This window comes from Nerophis lumbriciformis, linkage group LG14, assembly GCF_033978685.3.
Source record: "Nerophis lumbriciformis linkage group LG14, RoL_Nlum_v2.1, whole genome shotgun sequence".
NCBI classification, from domain to species: domain Eukaryota; kingdom Metazoa; phylum Chordata; class Actinopteri; order Syngnathiformes; family Syngnathidae; genus Nerophis; species Nerophis lumbriciformis.
The window spans coordinates 22,227,702-22,253,823 of NC_084561.2; the positions used below are offsets into that span (position 1 = coordinate 22,227,702).

Below are 26,122 nucleotides of genomic sequence, written 5' to 3' on the forward strand. Positions count from 1 at the left end.
TTTTCCTGTTGACATTTCCATATTTGCCATACAGTCGATAGCTCTGATTACATTTGGAAAACCGTCCGTTGCTTCAATTTGCGCTTTAATTGTGGTTGCTTTGTACAGGAATTTAATACACCTGACTAAGGCTCTGTCGATATTAAGCCGGATAACTCCTTAAACAAATAACTGTTTAGCCCAGGGGTAGGGAACGTATGGCTCTAGAGCCAGATGTGGCTCTTTTGATGACTGCATCTGGCTCTCAGATAAATCTTAGCTGGCATTGCTTAACACGATAAGTAATGAATAATTCAGATGGTAATCACAGTGTTAAAAATAACGTTCAAAATATAAAACATTCTCATGCATTTTAATCTATCCATCCATTTGCTACCGCACCTGTTCAAGAAGTCGTATTAATGGTAAGAAGTATTTTATTTATTATTGGTTAGCTTCAGAATAACAATGTTATTAAAAAGAATAAGAGACTTATTATACTCTAAAAATGTTGGTCTTACTTAAAAATGCACGCATCTAGTTGTATTCAGTGTTAAAAAATATTATATGGCTCTCACGGAAATACATTTAAAAATATTTGGCTTTCATGGCTCTCTCAGCCAAAAAGGTTCCCGACCCCTGGTTTAGCCTAAATCCCTTGTCAGCCACACTAACACATCGTTTAAGGTTGCCCTCCTTGGGAATTTTTTTACACGGGTAAGTGTGCAGTCTATTTCTTGAATCTCCGGCTCTTAGATCGGTATGGACTCATTGATCGTTGTTCGAATAATTATGTATAAGTTATCACCCAACTCTTATGCTTAAAGGCCGTTGCTCATACTTGCCAACCTTGAGACCTCCGATTTCGGAAGGTGGGGGGCGGAGGGGGCGTGGTCGGGGATGGGGGAGGGGGGCATGGTTGGGGGCGGGGCGTGGTTAAGAGGGGAGGAGTATATTTACAGCTAGAATTCACCAAGTCAAGTATTTCATATATATATATATACATATATATATATATATAAATAAAAGAAATACTTGAATTTCAGTGTTCATTTATTTACACATATACACACACATAACACTCATCTACTCATTGTTGAGTTAAGGGTTGAATTGTCCATCCTTGTTCTATTCTCTGTCACTATTTTTCTAACCATGCTGAACACCCTCTATGATGATGCATTGCTGTGTGGCACGCACAAAAGTGCTTTCATCAAATGCACTAGAGTCTGGAATCTTCCAACTCTCCCTAGCATGGCCCAAAACCGGTCAATCTTTGCTTCCTGAAGAAGATCTTCACTGCCAAGCACTTGGTAGTCCACTACTTCTTCCCGGAGGCTATCCAGGTCCAATCGCAGCTGCGGCTTGGAACTTACAAGCGTATTTCTTCATCTTACTCTTTGTCGGCGTCGCCACGGCTGTATCTTCCTCGTTCTTCTGTTTCGTCTCCTTGTTGTGTGTGCAGTTGTGCACTGCACTCTCTAAAAGCCCTAGATGTTATTGTCACATATGCATGTACAGTAGATGGCAGTATTGTCCTGTTTAAGAGTGTCACAACATTGCTGTTTATGGCAGACAAACTGCTTTACGGTAGACGAAAACGTGACTGCTGTTGTTGTGTGTTGTTGCCGCGCTGGGAGGACGTTAATGAAACTGCCTAACAATAAACCCACATAAGAAACCAAGAACTCGCTCTCGATCATTCTACAGTTATAACGTGATTGGGCAGGCACGCTGTTTATATTGGAGGCTACGCCCCCTCCAGCTCCGCCTGAATTTCGGTAGATTTTCGGGAGAAAATTTGTCCCGGGAGGTTTTCGGGGGAGGCGCTGAATTTCTGGAGTCTCCTGGAAAATCTGGGAGGGTTGGCAAGTATGCCGTTGCTGTAGTTATTATCAATTGTGCTGAAGTTGTACTTTTCTATCTGTGCAAAGGCACAACTTGTAACCTTACTTTGTGAGTTGTCTCGTATCGGCAGTTTGTTTCCAGACCCTGCCTGCTGACAACCAAGGAGTACCTCAATGCAGACAAAACAGAGACAGGGCGAAATCACGAGTGTCAGCACATTTCCATTCTGAATAATCATGTATTGTGTCTACTGGGGCTGCTTCCATTTACCCCTCCCTTCAGAAGCAGCCTCAGTGATGTTAACTAGGGGCCTCCCGAATAAATAGAGGAGAACGTGGGACTGTACCTTAGAGCGTAGGGTGAAGCTGTAACTGAGTGTACAGCCCAATATGTCTATCCTCATGAGCCAAATTGAACTCTGTCTCTGCTTGATTCCTTGCGTCTTGTCTAGTTGAATAGATAGCTTGGTGTTTGAACCTGACAATTGTTTATAAACAGAGTTCGGAGAGGAAGTGACGTCAGAAACAACGCACTACAGCCAGCTTCATAACAACCGGTTTCCACTCAGAGGTAAACACTAAAAAGATGGAGGCGAATCATCCAGACATGCCCGTATTTTTCCTCCTTCTACATATACAGGCGCTTGTAGAAATCACACATGAATACCTTAAGAGAAGGAAACGCACGATTGCAGCTATTTTGGATAGACCATATCCCAGATGGAAACATAGCAATGTTGAGCGACGGTTTTGGCTCAGGCCTGGAAGAACAGCAGCCTGGTGTGATATGTTTGACAACGAGTGTGTTGCGCCAGTGGAATGGCAAGATAACTTTCGAATGTCCAGGTCAGCTGTGATTCTACGTAGCGAAAAACTTTGTCCATTTGTCAAAGGGGAGACAACGACAATGTGGGCTTCCGTGGATGTGATAAAAAAGGTAGCGTGTACTTTGTATTGGCCGATGAGGGAAGACTTCGGAAAACAGCGAATGCATTTGGACTGACTGTATCATTTATTGTCTGCGATGTATGTCGAGCGATTACTCAACGTCTAGTTTTGTACTCCATAACTACTGTGAAGCCATGAAGGAGCCGCTAAACGAACAGTCGAGTACGACCGCCAATTTCAGCCTCCAAGCACAGGCAGGATTGCAAGAATGGACAATGAAGGTAAAGGTAATAGAGTAAGGAGTGTCCTGACCAGATATCTAGATCTCTAGATTGATTGTTGTAAAATGTTCTTTATCACATTGTTTAATTTCACACGTCCATTAAAGATTTGATTAATTAATGATAGCTCAGGTGGGATTCACTACAATAGACCTACTCTAACAGCTGCTGGTGGTGAGGCAAGCAAGGTTTACTGTTAAAAGAAATGTGGCAATAGGCTACGTTGAAATACTTCACATACCAGACTACACTTCCAGGTCAGAGGTGACTATGACGTAATATGTGCACGTCTGCCATTTTCAGCGCAGGCATACTAGGGTGCGTTGTGCCCGTGGACGGAGGGACGAGGGGGTCTTAAGCCAAAGCTTAAACGATGGCATTGTGTGTGTGTGGACATACATAACGTTAGGTGGGTTATACCTTGTATAACCTTAGCCGTCTTAGTGTAGAGGCACCCTCCATCCATCCATCCATTTTCTACCGCTTATTCCCTTTGGGGTCGCGGGGGGCGCTGGAGCCTATCTCAGCTACAATCGGGCGGAAGGCGGGGTACACCCTGGACAAGTCGCCACCTCATCGCAGGGCCAACACAGATAGACAGACAACATTCACACTCACATCCACACACTAGGGCCAATTTAGTGTTGCCAATCAACTTATCCCCAGGTGCATGTCTTTGGAGGTGGGAGGAATGTGTTTCTTTTGCAGCACTTGGCCAATGCTTTTATATCCATTCGTCAACTGGCACACAGGGGGTATGTTAACTGCAGTGGTGTGCCGCCAGGGCCAGCAAGGCCTTTTCTTCTGGCCAAAAATCATGTTTAATAATTAAAGATAACAGTAATTTTAAATTTTCTTTCCCTAAATATCCAAAAGTGTTCATATTCTCTTCATGTCATATTATGCTCGTTCTAGTGCTGTTGTTTTTAGGTTATAGAGTTTTTATTCCCATCAGAATTTAGCTAGCTTATTTGCTGTACCAAATCTGCAGAGGCCTTCAGAATCAACAATGCGGGCGTCCGTGCACTGTAAGTGTACGGGGACATATATTTGACAGACAGTTGCGATAGCCAATCAGATCACGAGTTGTTGTCAGTAAGACCTTCTAGCTGGCCTAAGGCAGATATATATAGTGATGTTATGAGCTAGGTAACATAAGAACTCCATTACCCAGCATGCCACACTAGTGAAGAACATGCAGTAGCCCCGTTTAGTCATACCGACAGCGGGATGTTTTTGATGAGCACCTTGTGGAGTAAACTTTAAGAACTCAGCCAACACGCGTCGTCTGCATCTTTTATGATTAGTCAAGACAACACATATATTTGCAAGGTCATTTTCAAGAAGGATATTTAAAGAGAAACTACATCTTGTGAGATGATGTCGTCCAACTCTGGAAGCTCGAATGGGTTCTACAATTTGTGAGTTCAGATATTTTATTTCTTAATTTTTTCACGTTTAATATGTTTCTTGCTATTTTAATTTTGACAGTACCACATACGATATGTTTTAATTGCTGATGCGGGTTTATTGATTTTTAAATGCGCCAGAAATTAACCGGTTTTGTATACTGTTAGTGGTGATTCAATGCCCAGTAGTGCGTAAATGTGTTTCTGTATAGCATTTCTCCAGCAATGGTCATGTGGTGACATCAGTTAATGGTATTTTGAGAGGTAATCTTTGGACACAGGACATCACTGAAGGCCTAGGTGGGAAACGCACGGCCCGCCACTGACTAATTGTTCATATGTCTCTGATGTGCACATCAATCATTGTTATTGTTTGACATTCCTTTATTCAGACAGTTACCCATCCTCTCCTCTGTGTGTTGCTAAAGTGTCCACAGCATGTAGAAATGTGCGTACGACAGCCACGACTGCACATTTCCACATTCAGTTCACTCTTGATACATCTCAACTTTGTCGTAAAAAAGGGCGTACGCCCGTTTTTTGTACGTTAGCATGCTTAAAGACTGAATATACTCTCGCGTCACATAGCTTCCAGCCGCTCTGCCGTGGGATCTGGCGTGTGACTTGCAATTCTCTTCCAAAACCCTGAGGGGCGGTGTTTTAGTTTGAAAAGTAACTCTCCTCTCGTTTCAGGTCACTTGCCCTTCTTTTTGTGTCATCAGTCTGACGTCATCCCTGTTCCCTGATTGTTTCCACCTGTTCCCTATTACCCTCATGTGTCTTATAAGCCCACTCCTCCCTTTGTTCTGTGCCAGATTGTCTCGAGTGTTCGTGCCTCTCTAGCATCCATGTCCATGTCTGTCCATGCCTTGCCTCGTCTCACGTTTGTATACCTTGATCCTGAATCCCTTTGTTGCTATTTTGAGTTTTCTTTTTTCTCCTCCTCAGCAGAGTGATTTTGTGTTATTTAGTTTTACAGCCGAAGTGGTTGGATTTCAGTTTTTCTTATAGTTCTTTCCTTCCTCAAATTTTTGAGTGACATTTTTTGTTATCAATTATTAGATTAGAGAAAGTGTAGAATCTTCATAGCCATTGTTTCTTCCTCCTATTGGAGCGTTTTGTGTTTATATAAGTTTCATAGAATATACGTCGCCAATTATAACTTGTCATTGTTTTTGTGTTTTCCTCCTGTTGGAGTGATTTTCGGTTGTTCCTTTTTTTTGGAACCTTTTCGCCAACTAGTTAAGTTATTGTAGATTTTGAATTACCCTGATTCTGGAGGTGAAAAGGAAGCTTTCAAAATAAAAGCCTGCCGATATATTCCCTACTCTGCATCTGAGTTCTATCCTTCTGACCAAGCCTGACACTCGTTGACTATCTTTCTAAGCGAGAGAGAGCTTTCTGTGTGTATCAGTGGCTGTTAACTTGTGGTAAACAATGCGGCGTCTGAAGCGACACTCACTTTAATGTTGGAGCTGGAACTGCCGTATTTTCCGGACTATAGAGCGCACCGGGATGTAAGCTGCACCCAGTAAATTTTAGAAAAAATATGTTTTCCATATATTAGCTGTACCGGACTATAAGCTGCAGTTATATACATTGTAAAATGGGTTATTGACACCGAAAGATTCTGTAAATGTTTATTTACATACCTTAATTGTTTCCAAACGGTGCCTGTCACACGGCAGTGAAACGGCTGATTAAACAAAACAGAAGTCATCATCATGGACCCACTAATTGCGGAATTAAGCGAGCTCTCTAATCAGCTAAACAGACTCAATGATTCCATGGAGATGTCTTGGTGAATTTATTAAGGAATTTGTAAAACTGAAACAATACAAAAATAATGCCATTGAAGGTCAATTATATATAGACTAGACTTCCTAGACTAGACTAAACTAGACTTCCTTTTTATTGTCATTCAAATTTGAACTTTACAGTACAGATAAGAACGCAATTTCGTTACATTAGCTCATGGTAGTGCAGGATAAAAACGCCTGCCATATGTAATAGCATATATAACACACTCGTAAATGTGTTAGCATATTAGCTATTGCTAACGACGCCAGCGTCATTACATTATGATAGTACGTACATATATGCAGGAAAACTCTCCTACAGACATCACACATGGAACGATTTAGTAAGTATTAATAGTTTTAGTTACATTGTAAAACTTTCAAAAGTTGCTTGGAGTTCTAAATGAAGAATCCATACGAGTAGAACATGCTATGGACGATTAGACGATGGAACGGCACTTCCGGTTCAAAGATTTAAACCGCAGGAAACACTTTAGATATTCACCCAGCAGCACCCGCAGTGAGCAAACTCGTCCAAAAGATGGCGCCACGGCACAAACAACAACACATCATTTTAGTGTATTTGCTTGTGTTTAATGAAAACTGGAGGGGCCTGGGGCGCATTCAAATATTAACACTAAATTAGTAATCTCACTCTTGATTTCATTCGTACAAATTGACATACAATTGTGTTTTAGAATAAATAAGCTAAATTAATAATGAATGTGTTTCTGAAATACTCTGTCAATAAAATAAAAGTGCAAATAAAAATACAGCTTCACCACTTTAGTCATTATTTTTGCACTTAAGAAAGAGGCAATGGGGCGAACCTGCCCGATTCATTAACCTCAAGGACCCCAGAGACTCCCCACTGCCAGACGGGAAGACCGACCCTCCCAACTAGGCCCCCACGACCGGAAGGGGTGGACGGCGGGACCTAATGGCCCCAGACACGCAGCGCCAGAACCCACTGTCCACCAAAGAACCAACAGATCAACAGCCCACCGCCCCACGGGTCCGGCCACTCGCACCCCCCCAGCCAGCCCCGACAACCACCACGTGTACGCACTGCCACAAACCACAACACCGGCCACCCCCCTGCACCAGACCCAGCAGCCACAGGCGCCCGCAACACAAACAAATGGTAGCAGAAACAACGGCTGCAATACCCCTGAAAACCAGCACCACTCGACCAAATCAAAACGACTGAAAAACCGCGACCGACAACCACACGCCAACAGGACCATGGAGACCAGCCAGCGCCAGCTCGTCAGCCAACCCAAACGCTAACACGCAAAGAACAGACATCAGCACCACCCCCCACTAAAATCTCCACTCCCCAGTCCAAACCCATACAAACACACCATCGCCCAAACAACCGAGACACAGCACCCACACCAAACAAGAGGGCTGTGCTTCCCCCGCATCAAGCCACCGACACAAACCCCACAGGGTGAGGCCGGAACAGACAGGCACGGACCCCGCTCAACAGGAAGCGAATCCCGCACGACGCCACACAAACCGGAAACGAGGACTAATTACCACCCAATCCACATCCATTAAAAAAAATAAAAACAATTTAAAACCTCACACCCTCAGCGTGGTCTCTGCACTGGAATGTCAGGCCACTAGACCACAATCCCCGGAGCTTGCGCAGGCCAAGGAGGCAATGAAGGCGTGCCGCACCCCCGAACCCCAACCCACCACTGCATGTGATGTGGGAGTGTATTAGGCCCCCAGAGTGTGTATTGTGTAGTTAAAATTAGGAGGTCAGCCATTACAGCCGACCTCCAGTCCCTATTGATGTGTGTACTGCAGCGTGAGGGAGATATATATGCAGGTCGGGACTAGTGTAGTGAATAAAATTGTCGAGCCCCCTAAACATAAGTGTCTAACATGCAGTTAAAATTGAGGGATGGACCAGCAGGGACAAGTCAGGAGGACTGGAGCCCCATAGAGGCATCTTCATCCCCCCCCCGCCATGCTTCCCCGCAGAATAATCCCTCAAAGTCCTATATGTGTGTGTGCGCTATAGGAGGAGCAGGCCCAGACACAGCACCCCCAGTCCATGCAGGAGGCAACCAAGAACTACGGCCAGGAGTCCGGCCCCCCACAGCCCATGACCCTGCAGGCGCTCTACACAAGGCCAACATGACGCCTTGCGAGACTTGCAACCCAGTGCGCAGCAGGCACACAAGCCAATCCACTACCAGTCCGACCACCACCAAGCATGCCCGTAGATCCGGCCCCACGTCCACTCCGTCCAATTATCAAGAAAAATGATGTCACATTTACTTTAAAAATATTAAACAGGCTGTATATTCTACAGTGTACTAACAAGATATTAATCGTGGAAAATTTTATCTGCAAACATTATTTTAGCGACATTTTGCAAGAAGACAAGCAGTAAGCCACGCTCTCGTTTTCTTACACACACACACACACACACACACACACACTTAAGGAGATAGAGCGGCAACACACGCAGAAGCATCATGTTAGGTTTCTGTGCAAATTTAGTGAATTTTACTTAAGTAAATGTTAAAAATGGATTTTATTCATACAGAAAATAATTTTTAACCCTACAATGACAGACTCGTGCAAAGCACTTGAGTAAATCTCCACCATATATGGAGATACCCGCTTATATGACACTTAGGAAAATTTCAAATGGCTCGTTTGGAGGAAGTATGAAGGAAGGCAGGATTGTTTTATAAATATCTCTGCCATGCCCTAATGGTTTGATTTCTCAGTTTCAGGACTTATGCAGATCCCAAATACACAAAAACAGGTACAGGTTCAGATACAAATGCAGAAAGGTAATAAACACTCCAAATATGTTTTTATTTTATGAAAGCAAACTGTACCAAAAGGTAACGATGTTTAAACTGAAAGACCATGTATATTTAAGTTAAATAAAGACCAAAGGCATCTCTGCCACACCTGGTGTAAAGGTCACATGACTGCATCAGTCAATATGGGCGTTGGTGGCATCAGCTTCTCTGATGGCACAAACGACATGAAGCAATCCCAGCCTGGGTGGAGCTTCATGCACACACAAGCCAAACCTCATCACTTGACCAACAATGTGAAGACCTCTTTTGCAGGTGGTGCCATCAGCCCTTTAAACCGAGTCATCGCCCGACCTTTCGACGCGAGTTAGTCTCAGCCTTTAGCCTAGTAATTGGACTGTGACAGAAATGGAGAAGTCACTACTTTAGCTCATGTGGTAAGTGTGTGTGTGTGTGTGTGTGTGTGTGTGTGTGTGTGTGTGTGTGTGTGTGTGTGTGTGTGTGTGTGTGTGTGTGTGCGAGTGCGTGTGTGTGTCACCTTCGAGCAGTTCTTGTTTCACACACTGCTGTTTGTCAGCGTATGAGGAACTCAAACGCGTTGCTGGATGTCTTGTCCATGGCAGGCACCTCTGACCTTCACTGCTGCGGGATGGCGGTCTGACAGAATTCATCTGGTACTTTTTCAACCCCAAATATTCTGACTGGGCAGTGTGCACCTGACTGGACTACAACAAGAGGCCTACTGGGACAATGGTACTGTCGTTTTGGACTTTTTCCACATCTTCTATCTTGTAGTTTGTACTGGCTTTTTTGAGTTTTTTTTTTTTTATACTATCGAAGCAAAACCTTATTGATACATGCATTCAATTTTGGATTGGAATTGCGGGGTTCCATTATTATATTTTTTTTTAACAAATTAAGGAACTCTGCTGTTCCACAGGCTGCATGACTCCTCCTAGCATGAGAAGTGTGAAAAATGCATAGCCTCCTCAGAACCAACGTCCTCCGTAGTGGACATTTGTGGCTATTTGTTTTCTCTGACAAACAAAATGGACTGAAAACAAATGTCCACTGCAGAGGACGGATGTACTCATGCTATGTAGATGACTTTGCGGCGTACAAAATTGCAGAACGAGCCGCAGGCCGATGCAGGAAAAGGCAGCGCGACAACCCGTTACTACTTTGAGCTGAGTTTCACAAGAAGCTGCGGCGTGGTGACAGAGGAGGAAGTGGAAGACGACACAGGCCTATAGTTTCTATCACAACACTTCCTCTTCAAACTCCAATGTGTCTTCACACTTGCAAGATCGCAGCGTGTACAATGCACTTCATGCTAAAATGTTCAGTCCGCAGTGGAGGCATGCAGCCATTATAGATTTGGACTGTGCGATTATAGTCTGAGTAATATTCACGCATTCATTGATTTTACGACAAAAAATGTATAAAATCACAGACATTCTGTAGCGATTTTTATTTGTATTACTGTGGTAAACAACAGGAATAAAATAATACCATAATAACAATACAAAATAATACATATTAACAAAAAATATTAATAATCGTAAATTAATAAATTATTGATAATTGTATTATTAATCTAAGACCAATATTAACTTTATTGCTCGTCCAGGGGAAAATGTTGCTAATCTCAAGTGTTATTGTCATCAACTGTCATCCATGCCTATGCATTTATTTTTAATCAGCTATTTTATGCTGTGTTGATCATAACTGGAATGCACATAATTAGCTCCCATGGTACAGTGCTGTTGTTGTACAATCTCCTCATGTTATTGTTTTACTAGGGGTGCAACGACTAATCGATAGAAATACATTTCAAGTATATCGATCATACTTGCCAACCTTGAGACCTCCGAATTCGGGAGATTGGGTGAGGGGTTGGTGGTAGCGGGGGTGTATATTGTAGCCCGGAAGAGTTAGTGCTGCAAGGGGTTCTGGGTATTTGTTCTGCTGTGTTTATGTTGTGTTACGGTGCGGATGTTCTCCCGAAATGTGTTTGTCATTCTTGTTTGGTGTGGGTTCACAATGTGGCGCGTATTTGTAACAGTGTGAAAGTTGTTTATACGGCCACCCTCAGTGTGACCTGTATGGCTGTTGATCAAGTATGTCTTGCAGTTACTTACGTGTGTCTGCAGAAGCCGCATACAACATGTGACTGGGCCGGCACGCTGTTTGTATGGTGAGAAAGCGGACGTGACGACAGGTTGTAGAGGACGCAAAAGGCAGTGCCATCACGGCACGCCCTCAATATTGTTGTCCGGGTGAAAATTGGGAGAATGGTTGACCCGGGAGATTTTCGGGAGGGGCACTGAAATTCGGGAGTCTCCCGGGAAAATCAGGAGGGTTGGCAAGTATGATATCGATCCAACATCGATTTAAAAGGAAGTCGATTGATTTTATCAGTACTAGAAAAAGAAAAAACATTGGATTTTTAAAACGGCAGACTTTATATTAAGTTTAGCACTTAAAAGTTCAATGTTAAGTCTGTTTGCCCGTCTGTGGCATCATCAAAAAAAAAATGTCGGGTACTTATGGTGGCCGAGAAAGGTCAGAACAAACGCAAACGCCACCAATTACAACACGAAAACTTTTTCTACAGCACGGTTGTTAAAGCCACCACAAATATAAACGACACAACACAATAATATAAAGCCACAACTTGACTTTAAACCACAAAGGATGCGACGGCCCAGCTTGAGACGGAAGTTAAAAACCGTGTAATCAACACTGGCAGTATATTCAAACTTCATAAAAAGTGAAAACATTTTATTTATGACTGAAAAAGTTGTCACACTTCGCTTACTTTTCCAACTTCGTTCATTACACCCTCGGCCATTTGGTTTGCGTGTCGCTGAAATTTGTCTGCTGTCACTTCCGTTACATCTTTGTTGTTTTGTGTTTATTAAGATCAGAGTAGTAGCAGATCAAACCACCGCTCATTTATTCCGAAAATATTTGGTCACACTTAATTTCTCAGGTAAATCTACTGCTAATTTAACCTGAAGAGATCTTGGTCGCACTTTATTTTTTATATTAATCTTGTATTATTTTTATGTAGAAAAACAAAAGCAGAGGGAGCAGGTCAATCTACTGGTAAAATGTTGCTTACTGTACTTTTATTGAACATTTTTTGAATATTGAAAATGTGAGCAGAAAATGTTTCCTATTGTTAATTCAACCTAAAGTGTTGGTTGCACTTTATTTCAATATAATGAAGACATGCACCTGGGGATAGGTTGATTGGCAACACTAAATTGGGCCTAGTGTGTGAATGTGAGTGTGAATGTTGTCTGTCTATCTGTGTTGGCCCTGCGATGAGGTGGCGACTTGTCCAGGGTGTACCCCGCCTTCCGCCCGAATGCAGCTGGGATAGGCTCCAGCCACCGCTTGACCCCGAGAAGGACAAGCGGTAGAAAATGAATGGATGGAAGATGTGAATGCATTGGCCATTAATTGTTGTTTACTTACCGTTTTTTTCGGACTTTAAGTCGCAGTTTTTTTCATAGTTTGGCTGGGGGTGCGACTTATATGTGAAATTATTAACACATTACCGTAAAATATCAAATAATATTATTTAGCTCATTCACGTAAGAGACTAGACGTATAAGATTTCATGGGATTTAGCGATTAGGAGTGACAGATTGTTTGGTAAACGTATAGCATGTTCTATATGTTATAGTTATTTGAATGACTCTTACCATAATATGTTACGTTAACATACCAGGCACGTTCTCAGTTGGTTATTTATGCCTCATATAACGTACACTTATTCAGCCTGTTGTTCACTATTCTTTATTTATTTTAAATTGCCTTTCAAATATATATTCTTGGTGTTGGGTTTTATCAAATAAATTTCCCCCAAGAATGCGACTTATACTCCAGTGCGACTTATATATGTTTTTTTCCTTCTTTATTATGCATTTTCGGCCGGCGCGACTTATACTCCGGAGCGACTTATACTCCGGAGCGACTTATACTCCGGAGCGACTTATACTTCGAAAAATATGGTATGTTTTGTATCCATAATTCATTTATACATAATTTCCTTACAAGAAATAACAGGAATTTTGGAAACTTCACGTGCACTATTTATTCACAGTCACACTGCTTGATTTTTTTTTATGCAAAAAAATTACTGAATCGATTTCAACTCACTGAATCGTTTCGGATCGTATTGTTCTAAATAAACTAATATTGTCACTGAATCGTTACAGTAAACCTATAATTCTGAATCGAATTGAATCGTTGTTAAAACAATTCGTAAAGCCCCTATGTTTTACACTTGCAATATTGACTTACAATTCCTATAGTTTATGCAACTCGGACAGGAAGAAGCAATCTCTAACATTAAATGATCTCTGAATGAAGAAGCCCTTGACAGGAGTACCTGTTGCTGTTTGTTTACACTGAACTGACACAACGCTAAGCTACTGTTAGTATATGACACATTTTTATTGACCTCCCTATCAACACATTTCTTCATTTTTAAAATCTTTCTCATTCTTCATTATTATGTCATACCTTTACATTGGCGTGTAAAGCTGCACCAAATCGGACGTAGTACCATGAATTGATTTACGTGGACCCTGACTTAAACAAGTTGAAAAACTTATTCGGGTTTTACCATTTAGTGGTCAATTGTACGGAATATGTACTGAACTGTGCAATCTACTAATCAAAGTTTCAATCAATCAAAAAGAGTATTTAGCCACAACCTTCTTTTGGCAGGTTTTGCAAATGTGTGAGCCATCGTCTTCAATGCCTCCCTCGTCATTTTTGAAGTACCTGAAAATGTTCCCACATTGCTAACATCAGCTTTCTTTGTGGGATGGTAAAAGTTTATTGCTTTGTCCTGTTGCCATTTTAAGCAAACGTAGAATACGAGTGTGTCTCTCGATAGGTGCGCACAAGCTAATAAGGTCCAGTTTTCGTCACGTGCAGATTATGCCGAAAATGACATACCAGCATAATGTCGGAGGAGGACTGAAACACAGGGTGAACAGCCTTTGCGATTAAATAACCGTGACGTTTTTTTTTTGTTTTTGTTTTTTTGTCCTGTCCAGCTACTCAGGCAAATCATATAGTTGATGTAGATGCCCATATCGGCTGTACAGATTTACTTTACAAAAGAGATGTGTGGGATACGTCTCTTGTTGCCTTATTTGTATTTACATTTATTAAATGTATTTATATTATTATTTGGTGCAGCCAGGCCGGAGCAGGAGGGGATAGAAAGAGAAAAAAAAGGAAGACAGAGGGGGAAATTGTGGGGACAAGAGGGGGATAAGACAAAGAGACAACAACAAACACAACAATAACAACAACAGAACAGCATCAGCGAATAGGATATGTACAAGTGGAGCAAAACAAATACCAATATAAATAGCACTATTGATAATGAATATTAACAATAATTACCTCCTATTATCAACAATACAATTGTTTCAAATGCAACAATACATATATGTAATGATAACTTGTAATACAAAAGAAAGCAGATAAATGGAGGGGAAGAAAGAGAAGCAAACTGTATTAACCTTGTATATTGTTATAGTAACCATAGTTTAAGCTTTGTCAGTGTGCCATGTTTTACCCAGTTTTCCCCCAGGGCAACAACGTTAGTATGTGTTTGATGAAACGTCATTATATGCATGAGTGTATGTATGCATATGTGCTTGCATATGTACAGTTTGTGCCGTGACGATTTTACGGTTAATGGTCAAACTGGTCAATAGAATAGAATAGAAAGTACTTTCTTGATCCCTGGGGGAAATTCAGCACCACAGTTCGCTCACAATAAACAATAAACACTTAGGTATTTTTTACATGTGAATAATATAAATACAGTCTACTATACAGCATTATTCACACGTGAATAATATAAATACAGTCTATCATACAGTATTATTCACATGTGAATAACATAAATACAGTCTACTATACAGCATTATTCACATGTAAATAATATAAATACAGTCTATCATACAGCATTATTCACATGTGAATAATATAAATACAGTCTATTATACAGCATTAATCACATGTGAATAACATAAATACAGTCTGTTATACAGCATTATTCACATGTGAATAACATAAATACAGTTTATTATACAGTATTATTCACATGTGAATAATATAAATACAGTCTATTATACAGCATTATTCACATGTGAATAACATAAAAACCGTCTATTATATAGCATTATTCACACGTGAATAATATAAATACAGTCTATCATACAGTATTATTCACATGTGAATAACATAAATACAGTCTATTATACAGCATTATTCACATGTGAATAACATAATAAATACAGTCTATTATACAGCATTATTCACATGTGAATAACATAAATACAGTCTATTATACAGCATTATTCACATGTGAATAATATAAATACAGTCTATTATACAGCATTATTCACATGTGAATAACATAAATACAGTCTATTATACAGCATTATTCACATGTGAATAACATAAATACAGTCTATTATACAGTATTATTCACATATGAATAATATAAATACATTATACATTTATGCAATGGACAATTTTGTATCCGGTCTATTTCTTTAGTCAGAGTTACACAAGTCAGCCCTGTTATGTGATACACAACACAACAAATGCAGTCCCAGACAGACCACCCCCCATGCTTGTTTGGAGGCACTTGGTTTTCACTTGTGTTTCCAGCTATTTACTCTACAATGGTTTATTGTTGACTCATTTTCAGTGGGTAGTAAATGTAGACCAGGGGTACCCAAAGTGCAGCTTGTTGTTTATTGGCCCACAACAAAATAAACACATTCCTGATTATAGGGATGTCCAACTCGTTTTCATTGAGGGCCACATCACAATCATGGCTGCCTTCAAAGGGCCGCTCGTTATAGTGAATAACAAATGAACATACTGTAAATATAAGGATTCACCTCATGAAATCATTACGCAATTGCCTGTACATTTATTATTGTATTGTTTTTTTAAGTACACTGCAAAAAACAGTGTAATTTTTGTGGTAAAAAACTGGAAGATCACTTGCCAGAATTGTAGCATCAAATTGATGGTGTTTTTTTTTTTTTACTGTAAATTGAAAAACGGTACCACTGTATTTGACGATAAAATTGGCTGAGGTTTTTTTTTTTTTTATTACCATAAATCTAATGTCATTTTTTTCACAGTGTTCAATTTGATGGATAACTTGCGTGAAATCAGTCCAGCAGATATTTAAGCATTTATTCAAATTTTAACAAAACAATGTTTGAAACGTATGATAATATAATATACAATGGCTTATTAGCAAATATCAAAGTGTACAATGTATGCAAGTATTTTTTCTGTCATAATGGAAAGAATTAATACATTTAGTGAGAAAAGATAAAGTACTTTATGTGACGAGCCAGATCTGGCCCCCGGACCTTGAGTTTGACTCCTGTGCTCTAGTGTAAATTACACATAATCAAAACATCCTTCAAGTCATTCCTACATTAAACTGAAACTTAAAGTGATGAAGAGGTGATTCACTCAAAGGTGGGGATCGTTGTCACAAAGGTTTTTTAATGAGGAAAAAAATTACTTTTTAGGGCTGTCAAAAATAACTAGCTAACTTATGCAATTATTCATAAAAAATATTGTACTAACCATGAATTAATGCAGACTAATTACAAACCCCATTTCCATATGAGTTGGGAAATTGTGTTAGATGTAAATATAAACGGAATACAATGATTTGCAAATCATTTTCAACCCATATTCAGTTGAATATGCTACAAAGACAACATATTTGATGTTCAAACTCATAAACATTTTTTTTTTTTGTAAATAATCATTAACTTTAGAATTTGATGCCAGCAACACGTGACAAAGAAGTTGGGAAAGGTGGCAATAAATACTGATAAAGTTGAGGAATGCTCAATGAACACTTATTTGGAACATCCCACAGGTGAACAGGCAAATTGGGAACAGGTGGGTGCCATGATTGGGTATAAAAGTAGATTCCATGAAATGCTCAGTCATTCACAAACAAGGATGGGGCGAGCGTCACCACGTTGTCAACAAATGCGTGAGCAAATTGTTGAACAGTTTAAGAAAAACCTTTCTCAACCAGCTATTGCAAGGAATTTAGGGATTTCACCATCTACGGTCCGTAATATCATCAAAGGGTTCAAAGAATCTGGAGAAATCACTGCACGTAAGCAGCTAAGCCCGTGACCTTCGATCCCTCAGGCTGTACTGCATCAACAAGCGACATCAGTGTGTAAAGGATATCACCACATGGGCTCAGGAACACTTCAGAAACCCACTGTCAGTAACTACAGTTGGTTGCTACATTTGTAAGTGCAAGTTAAAACTCTCCTATGCAAGGCGAAAACCGTTTATCAACAATACCCAGAAACGCCGTCGGCTTCGCTGGGCCTGAGCTCATCTCAGATGGACTGATACAAAGTGGAAAAGTGTTCTGTGGTCTGATGAGTCCACATTTCAAATTGTTTTTGGAAACTGTGGACGTCGTGTCCTCCGGACCAAAGAGGAAAAGAACCATCCGGATTGTTATAGGCGCAAAGTTGAAAAGCCAGCATCTGTGATGGTATGGGGGTGTATTAGTGCCCAAGACATGGGTAACTTACACATCTGTGAAGGCGCCATTAATGCTGAAAGGTACATACAGGTTTTGGAGCAACATATGTTGCCATCCAACGATCGTTACCATGGACGCCCCTGCTTATTTCAGCAAGACAATGCCAAGCCACGTGTTACATCAACGTGGCTTCATAGTAAAAGAGTGCGGGTACTAGACTGGCCTGCCTGTAGTCCAGACCTGTCTCCCATTGAAAATGTGTGGCGCATTATGAAGCCTAAAATACCACAACGGAGACCCCGGACTGTTGAACAACTTAAGCTGTACATCAAGCAAGAATGGGAAAGAATTCCACCTGAGAAGCTTAAAAAATGTGTCTCCTCAGTTCCCAAACGTTTACAGAGTGTTGTTAAAAGGAAAGGCCATGTAACACAGTGGTGAACATGCCCTTTCCCAACTACTTTGGCACGTGTTGCAGCCATGAAATTCTAAGTTAATTATTATTTGTTAAAAAAAAAAATGAAGTTTATGAGTTTGAACATCAAATATCTTGTCTTTGTAGTGCAGTCAATTGAATATGGGTTGAAAAGGATTTGAAAATCATTGTATTCCGTTTATATTTACATCTAACACAATTTCCAAAATCTTTTTTTTTCCTCAAAACTCGACAGTGCGCCTTATAACCCGGCGCGCCTAATGGAAATAATAAGTTTGGTTGAACTTATTACCCACCTCGAAGCTATTTTGTATTTGGTACCTGGTGTAATGATAAGTGTGACCAGTAGATGGCAGTCCAACATAAATGATAAATGTAGGCTGCACTATGATGGCAATATATCTCAAGTAGGGATGTCCGATAATATCGGACTGACGATATTATCGGCCGATAAATGCTTTAAAATGTAATATTGAAAATTATCGGTATCAGTTTTAAAATTATCGGTATCTGTTTCGAAAAGTAAAATTTATGACTTTTTAAAACGCCGCTGTGTACACGGACGTAGGGAGAAGTACAGAGCAGCAATAAACCTTAAAGGCACTGCCTTTGCGTGCCGGCCCAGTCACATAATATCTACGGCTTTTTACACACACAAGTGAATGCAATGGTCCACAGCCATACAGGTCACACGGAGGGTGGCCGTATAAACAACTTTAACACTGTTACAAATATGCGCCACACTGTGAACCCACACCAAACAAGAATGACAAACACATTTCGGGAGAACATCCGCACCGTAACACAACATAAACACAACAGAACAAATACCCAGAACCCCTTGCAGCACTAACTCTTCTGGGACGCTACAATATACACCCCCCGCTACCCCCTACCCCTAAAACCCCGCACCACCCAACCCCACCCACCTCAAACTCCTAATGCTCTCTCAGGGAGAGCATGTCCCAAATTCCAAGCTGCTGTTTTGAGGCATGTTAAAAAAAATAATACACTTTGTGACTTCAATAATAAATATGGCAGTGCCATGTTGGCATTTTTTTCCATAACTTGAGTTGATTTATTTTGGAAAACCTTGTTACATTGTGTAATGCATCCAGCGCGGCATCACAACAAAATTAGGCATAATAATGTGTTAATTCCACGACTGTATATATCAGTATTGGTTGATATCGGAATTGATAATTAAGAGTTGGACAATATCGGAATATGGGATATCGGCAAAAAAGCCAGTATCGGACATCTCTAGTCTCAAGTAAACAACACCAACATTTTAAGTGTTTCATTTCAAGTATAGAACATTACATACGGTGCTCAAAAATCTATCAAAATGTTTTAGTACGACTTCGGTCAGCTATGAAGCCACACCGCTTGAAGGATTGTCGGCGCATTAAACATACGAGTATTATTATGGTGTGTGTATAAGGTAAGACATATTATCTGCCGTTTTCTTTCACAATATTATGCAAAAGCAACTTTTCTTACCTTCTGGTACCTGCTGATCTATATTTGGGATCTGCATAAATCCTGAAAAATTGTGCGTGTTCGCCTTTGTAGTCTGTACCGACACCGTAGTGGATAAGCTTCTTCTTTTTCTCTATCTTCTTGTTATGTGACATTCATCCTCCGCTGTTACCATTTCATATCTGTCAGTAAAGTCACCATGAAAGCGCTAAAACATACCGGTGTAGTGAGTTTACATTATTTACCGAAGGAACTTTAGTTATTAGAGAGTTCCGGTCGAACGGTTTTTCATGGGACACATTTCTTGTGTTGTTGTTTCCGGATGAGGAGATGCTGCTCCGTTAAGTAAAGTTTGAACGTCATTAAAACAGTTAGCTCCAACTTTTGACACTTCTTCCACTCCCGTCCTTGCACCGCTACAACAAAGATGACGGGGAGAAGACGCTGTCGAAGGTGAGCCACGTAAATAAGAGCGCCCACAAAACGGCGCATCTGGAAGCGACTGTCAGAAAGTGGCTTGATCTGTAAAACATAATCTATGCAACATTTTGACCAAAGAACCACCATTGCATGTTATGTAGACCACAAGGAAGTATTTTCAATTTAGAAAAAAATAATAGTAATAAGACTCCTTTAATGCGGCCTATAATCCGGTGCGCCTAATATATGAAAAAAAAGATCAAACATAGACCATTCATCGGCAGTGCGCCTTATAATCCGGTGCGCCCTATGGTCCGGAAAATACGGTAATTTAGTGATAATCTGGCATGCCACTAGAAAGAGCCTGCGTACCACCAGTGGTACCTTTACCACAATTTGAGATTAACTGACCTAAACTTTCCCTTCATACTTTTTAATATTAACAAGTGTTTTGTTGTGTAAAAGCCTAGAAGACAAATACGGAAAAACTGAATGTTTACAATTTGACATGAAAAACACAAAAATGTAGCCATCCTACGCCAGAAAAGTGTGTATGCAAGTGAGCTCTGATTCCGTAGATTACTAAATCCAATTTGAGAAACATCGCCCTCTTGTGGCGAGCTATGAGGGCAACGAATAGCCCATGTGATGACCAACCCCCGTTTGATTGAGACTTGTATTAGTAGATTGCACAGTACAGTACATATTCCGTACAATTGACCACTAAATGGTAACACCCGAATAAGTTTTTCAACTTGTTTAAGTCGGGGTCCACGTTAATCAATTCATGGTATGTTCACATGCACCCAGAAAGTATTCCCAGCGCTTCACTTTTTCCACATTTTATGCCTTTTTTTAACATTCATGAAAATGTTGTTTTTTACTCAAAATTCTACACTGAAAAATCCCTAACCTCATGAAAAAATTATGTTTTTAAAGTATGTTTTAAATATTTATCATCGTTTCCTCTGTGTGTGTGTGTGTGTGCGTGTGTGTGTGTGTGTGTGTGTGTGTGTGTGTGTGTGTGTGTGTGTGTGTGTGTGTGTGTGTGTGCGTGTGTGTGTGTGTGTTTTGCATGATCTAGGCCAAATACCACTGGCAGAGTCAAAATGTCAAACAAAGTGGAGTGGACGACATGGTCCTGCTGTCCAAGATCACAGAGGAGGCCATCGTGGAAAACCTGAAGAAAAGATACATGGATGATTACATTTTTGTATCCTTTCTGCACTCCGATTGTTGTTGTGTGCAAACATGAAGTTTTGATGCTTGATGTTATTATGTGTCACTACTCTATAGGAGGGCTGAGTACATCTCCAGTATTATGCATGAGTCAGTAGAACATATTATTATTAGGAGTGTCCCAACCCAATATTGATATTGTATATCGGTCCGATATCAGAAGAAAAAAAAACCCAAGTATCTGACGATATCGGCTTGCATGTGAAATCTCCAATATAAGTGCCGATACAAACTGGACAGACAAATGAAGAAGCACAAGTTTGATATTTTCTTGTACTTTAGTGAAATCATTAACAAAAGGTAAAAATGGTAAGCAACAGGCTACACTGCAAAAAGTCAGTGTTTAAAAACAAGAAAAAAATAAAAATAAATTAGGGGTATTTTACTTGAACTAAGCAAAATTATCTGCCAATAAAACAAGAAAATTTGGCTTGTCAAGACTTTCCAAAACAAGTAAAATTAGCTAACCTCAATGAACCCAAAAATACCTTAAAATATATTCTCACTAACAACAAGTGCACTTTTCTTGGTAGAAAAAAAAGAGACCTTTTTGCTCAATATGTTGAAAAATATTCTTAAATTAAGTAAATGCTAGTGCCATTATCTTGACATAATGATATGCGCTCGGCATTACATTTCTTGAAACCAGCAAACTTATACTAAAAACTAATTTATTTTCCTTAATGGAAAGGCAACAAGGCAACCGCTTGTTACTCTCGGGGTTTCCTAGGCAAATCATATGGTCTAAAAATGCATTGTTCCATCGATAACATGACATCATCGCGCCAAGTGCGCGCTCTTTCAGTCAATTAGTGCGCATATATACAGCCCGGCCCCCGGCCAAACATTTTTTAATTGTAATTTTGAGGAATTGATCTGAATGTGCATGAACTATTTCTGTTCAAAATTGTTTGAAATGTCAAATGTTAAATGTTTAAATATTAACTGTCAGTTTACTGTACTGTGCCAACTGTACTACTATATGAGTATGTATTTTCTATTGTTTTATTGAAAAGTCCATTTGGCTGTCATCTGTTTTAATTATGAGACACAATTGTGTCAAAATCATGATTTTTTTTTCATGCTTGAAGTAAAAAATGATTACTTTAAAAAAGTAGTTTTATACTTGTGAGTGTTGATGACACAGCTTTGCAACAGTTGATATTCTAGTTTCAAGCATGTTTTACTCAATATAGGTCATAAAATCTCAGCAACAAGCTGTAATATCTTACTGAGATCATTTAGGACCAAAACACTTAAAACAAGTAAAAGACTCTAACATAAAATCTGCTTAGTGAGAAGAATTATCTTATCAGACAGACTTATTTGAGATATTTAATCTTACTTAGATTTCAGTTTTCGCAGTGTACTTACTAGAAGCAGCTACACAACAGTTAATCACACTATAGCACACAAGCTAACAGAGGTGGGACCAAGTCATTGTTTTGCAAGTCACAAGTAAGTCTCAAGTCTTTGCCCTCAAGTCCGAGTCAAGTCCCGAGTCAAGACAGGCAAGCCCCGAGTCAAGTCCAAAGTCAAGACTGGAAAGTCTCAAGTCAAGTCCTAAGTCCTGCATTTTGAGTTTCGAGTCCTTTCAAGTCCTTTTAACCACAGACTAATATATTAACACCGATTGTGTATGCTTTTCAAACGCTGTATTTATTTATTAAAACAAGTGCATTTTAAATTGCAGGAAATAAAATTGTGCTGACATTGCACTTTATAATAGCACTATTAACCAGTCATTTTAAACATTAACTCATTCCTTTACAGAACAAACACATTGAAAAATAAAGTGCAAATGTACTTATTTGTACAAAAGTGTTAACATTGAAAAAACATGACATATACGTGAACATAACAAGAAAGTTGTACTTTTTATATGTCAGGGCCCTATGCTGCATTGCATTTGCAAAAGACCAAATTAGCCAAGAGTCTGTCAGTCATTTGTGCACGATGGGGTCGTAGTATGATGCCACCATGGCTGAAAACTCGCTCCACTGGAGCACTGGAGGCAGGCACTGCCAAGACTCTCATGGCCACTCGGAACAGTGAAGGAAGAGTCTTCATGTTCAATGCCCAGAACAAAAGGGGGGAGAGAGTTGTTTTGGGTTGGGTCTTGTGTTTTTTATGTTGATTTAATTAAAAAAAAAAAAAAAAAAAAAAAAAAAAATATTTCTTGTGCGGCCCGATACCAATCGATCCACGGACCAGTACCGGGCCGTGGCCCGGTGGTTGGGGACCACTGAGGTAAACAACCAACAGTATGTCAGAAAGCTAGCTAAAAGGGTACACATATTCATAATATAGTATACATTTTAACTGACCTTTATTTTACTATTTTTGTCTTTTTTTAGGTGGCTAAAATACGCGGTGCTGCTGACCGCCGTACGTTACGTGTGATATATTGACTAACGTAACCCTGCTTAAAAAAAAATCACTGAACAAAAAGTATGAATAAGGTAGTGAACTGCAACAGATTCCCGTGTTTGCAATAACGTTATAATGTTAGCAGTGAGTTTACAGCCTCACTGATTTAACTACACAGCAAATAAAAGTCACGTTACTTAGCCAATAAACGTTATCTTACATTCAAAACTTACCGTTCTTTGTGCAACTTCAAATGCCGGACGAAGTTGGAAGTTGTTGCCTCTCCATCAGTAATTTTCGAACCGCATGTGTTGCATACTGCAAACCGTTTTGTGTTGACCACCTCGTAATTTTTATACCCAAACAAAATTATTTTAGGTATCATTTTTTGTTCACTGGCGTGTGGTTTGGACATGTCTTCTTCGTTGGTTGTCCTGCAATTTGATTGGATGAATGCTGTGTGATGAAAACAAAGTAGATCTAATTTGATTGGCTGGTGTACTGAGACCACACCAGCTGACACACGCAACGCTGATAGACAAGTACACAATGAAAAATACGGAGCGCTCCCGAATAACTTTTTCATCTTTGGGTTTTGGGGAAAGTAGCAAGTCATGTCAAGTCATGTAAATTCAAAAGGCTCAAGTCCAAGTGAAGTCACAAGTCATTGATGTTAAAGTCTAAGTCGAGTTGCAAGTCTTTTTACATTTTGTCAAGTCGAGTCTAAAGTCATCAAATTCATGACTCGAGTCTGACTCGAGTCCAAGTCATGTGACTCGAGTCCACACCTCTGCAAGCTAGACATACATGATAAGTGTCCTTAATTGAACAATATTGCAGTCTAAAACACAAATAATTGTCATTATAAACAATAATTATAATTGCATATTACTTACAGATACAAAGTTTACAAGGCAAAAAATGTATTTGAAAGTATCCAGTTACAAATGTGTCCGCATCATTTAATTTCCTGAATGATTTTGATCACATAGTGTTGTTAAAACACAATTTACCACTCCACTTCAAAAGCATAAATCTGTCATGAGGTTAGTGTTAGTGTTTTCATAACTACCATTGTTCTCTGACTCATTTCACTTGTAGCCTATTTTAGTTGAAAGCCAGTATTAATAAAGCACTCTTTGCTGATCTCGGACCGATATCAGGACACCCCTGGTACTAAGTGTCACGTTAAAGTGTGATTGTGTAAATGACACTTAAAGGGGAAAATTATCACAATTTCAGAAGGGTTAAAACCATTAAAAATCAGTTCCCAGTGGCCTATTTTATTTTTCGAAGTTTTTTTCAAAATTTTACCCATCACGCAATATCCCTAAAAAAAGCTTCAAAGTGCCTGATTTTAACCATCGTTATATACACCCGTCCATTTTCCTGTGACGTCACACAGTGATGCCAATACAAACAAACATGGCGGATAGAACAGCAAGTTATAGCGACATTAGCTCGGATTCAGACTCGGATTTCAGCGGCTTAAGCGATTCAACAGATTACGCAAGTATTGAAACGGATGGTTGTAGTGTGGAGGCAGGTAGCGAAAACGAAATTGAAGAAGAAACTGAAGCTATTGAGCCATATCGGTTTGAACCGTCTGCAAGCGAAACCGACAAAAACGACACGACAGCCAGCGACACGGGAGAAAGCGAGGACGAATTCGGCGATCGCCTTCTAACCAATGATTGGTATGTGTTTGTTTGGCATTAAAGGAAACTAACAACTAACAACCTGTAACACCTGTAACAAAATAATGGGGAGACTTCACTCAGGTTAACCATACCTAAATAGACACAAAATACTGCATTACACAAGACTACCCGAATGTACTCGAATGATTGAAAAAAATAAATGTTTTTAAGCTAAATTATTGGTAAACACAGTTTATGTATAATAATTTACGTAAAACCGCGAGTAATGAATAAAGTTTTCATCAATTAATATATTCTGTAGACATACCCTCATCCGCTCTCTTTTCCTGAAAGCTGATCTGTCCAGTTTTGGAGTTGATGTCAGCAGGCCAGGGAAGCTAGGGTCAATATTCTTCTCTTGATCATCTTCGGTGGCATAAGGGACGGTAGAAGCGGTGTGAGCCAAGACATCCAGGGGGTTTAGCTCGCTCGTCTGCAGGAACAAACTGCCGCCATTGCTTGCCGTGCTACCGAGGCAACTTTAGAGGCAGCAAAAAAAAAAAAAAATACAGTATTTCTTACTGCTGCTTGAAGTGGAGTACAGTGCAGAATGTGAAAGCAGAAACAAGTTGTGTGTAGTTCCTTCTTATCTGTGCTGCACAGACGTACATTGGTGCTGTGCTGATATCAATCAACCCCTTCAAACAGATGCCTTACTTCACTGACCGAGAAATCGAACTGTACCAAGGAGCAGTAAGTTGACATATTTGGCTTCTGTCATCTGTACATGGATTGTGTGTTGTTGTTTATTTGCTGTATATTTATCCGAGACCAAGTAAACCCTGGGCAAGTATCGTCGATGCCAGCAACTTTTTTTTTTTTTTAAGACCATTGATTCATTTTGTGATTTTGCTTTATCGCTCATCAATCAGCGTCAATAT

The 26,122-nt window shown here is 39.9% G+C and overlaps 1 protein-coding gene across 2 annotated transcripts in view; it reads left to right on the forward strand.

Moving 5' to 3' along the window:
• Positions 1–9,218: 9,218 nt before the first annotated feature.
• The window catches only part of myo1f (myosin IF), a 62,937-nt gene continuing 46,033 nt past the window's right edge, over positions 9,219–26,122 (forward strand). Inside the window, exons 1-4 of one of the 2 annotated variants that reach the window (XM_072914657.1) lie at positions 9,219–9,432; positions 9,619–9,748; positions 21,017–21,145; positions 25,845–25,934. In XM_072914657.1, the coding sequence (XP_072770758.1) occupies positions 9,746–9,748; positions 21,017–21,145; positions 25,845–25,934 (222 nt within the window). In that variant the 5' untranslated portion in view covers positions 9,219–9,432; positions 9,619–9,745. Of the gene's footprint in view, positions 9,433–9,546; positions 9,749–21,016; positions 21,146–25,844; positions 25,935–26,122 lie in introns of those variants that run through there. The other variant, XM_072914656.1, reaches the window with a different exon arrangement.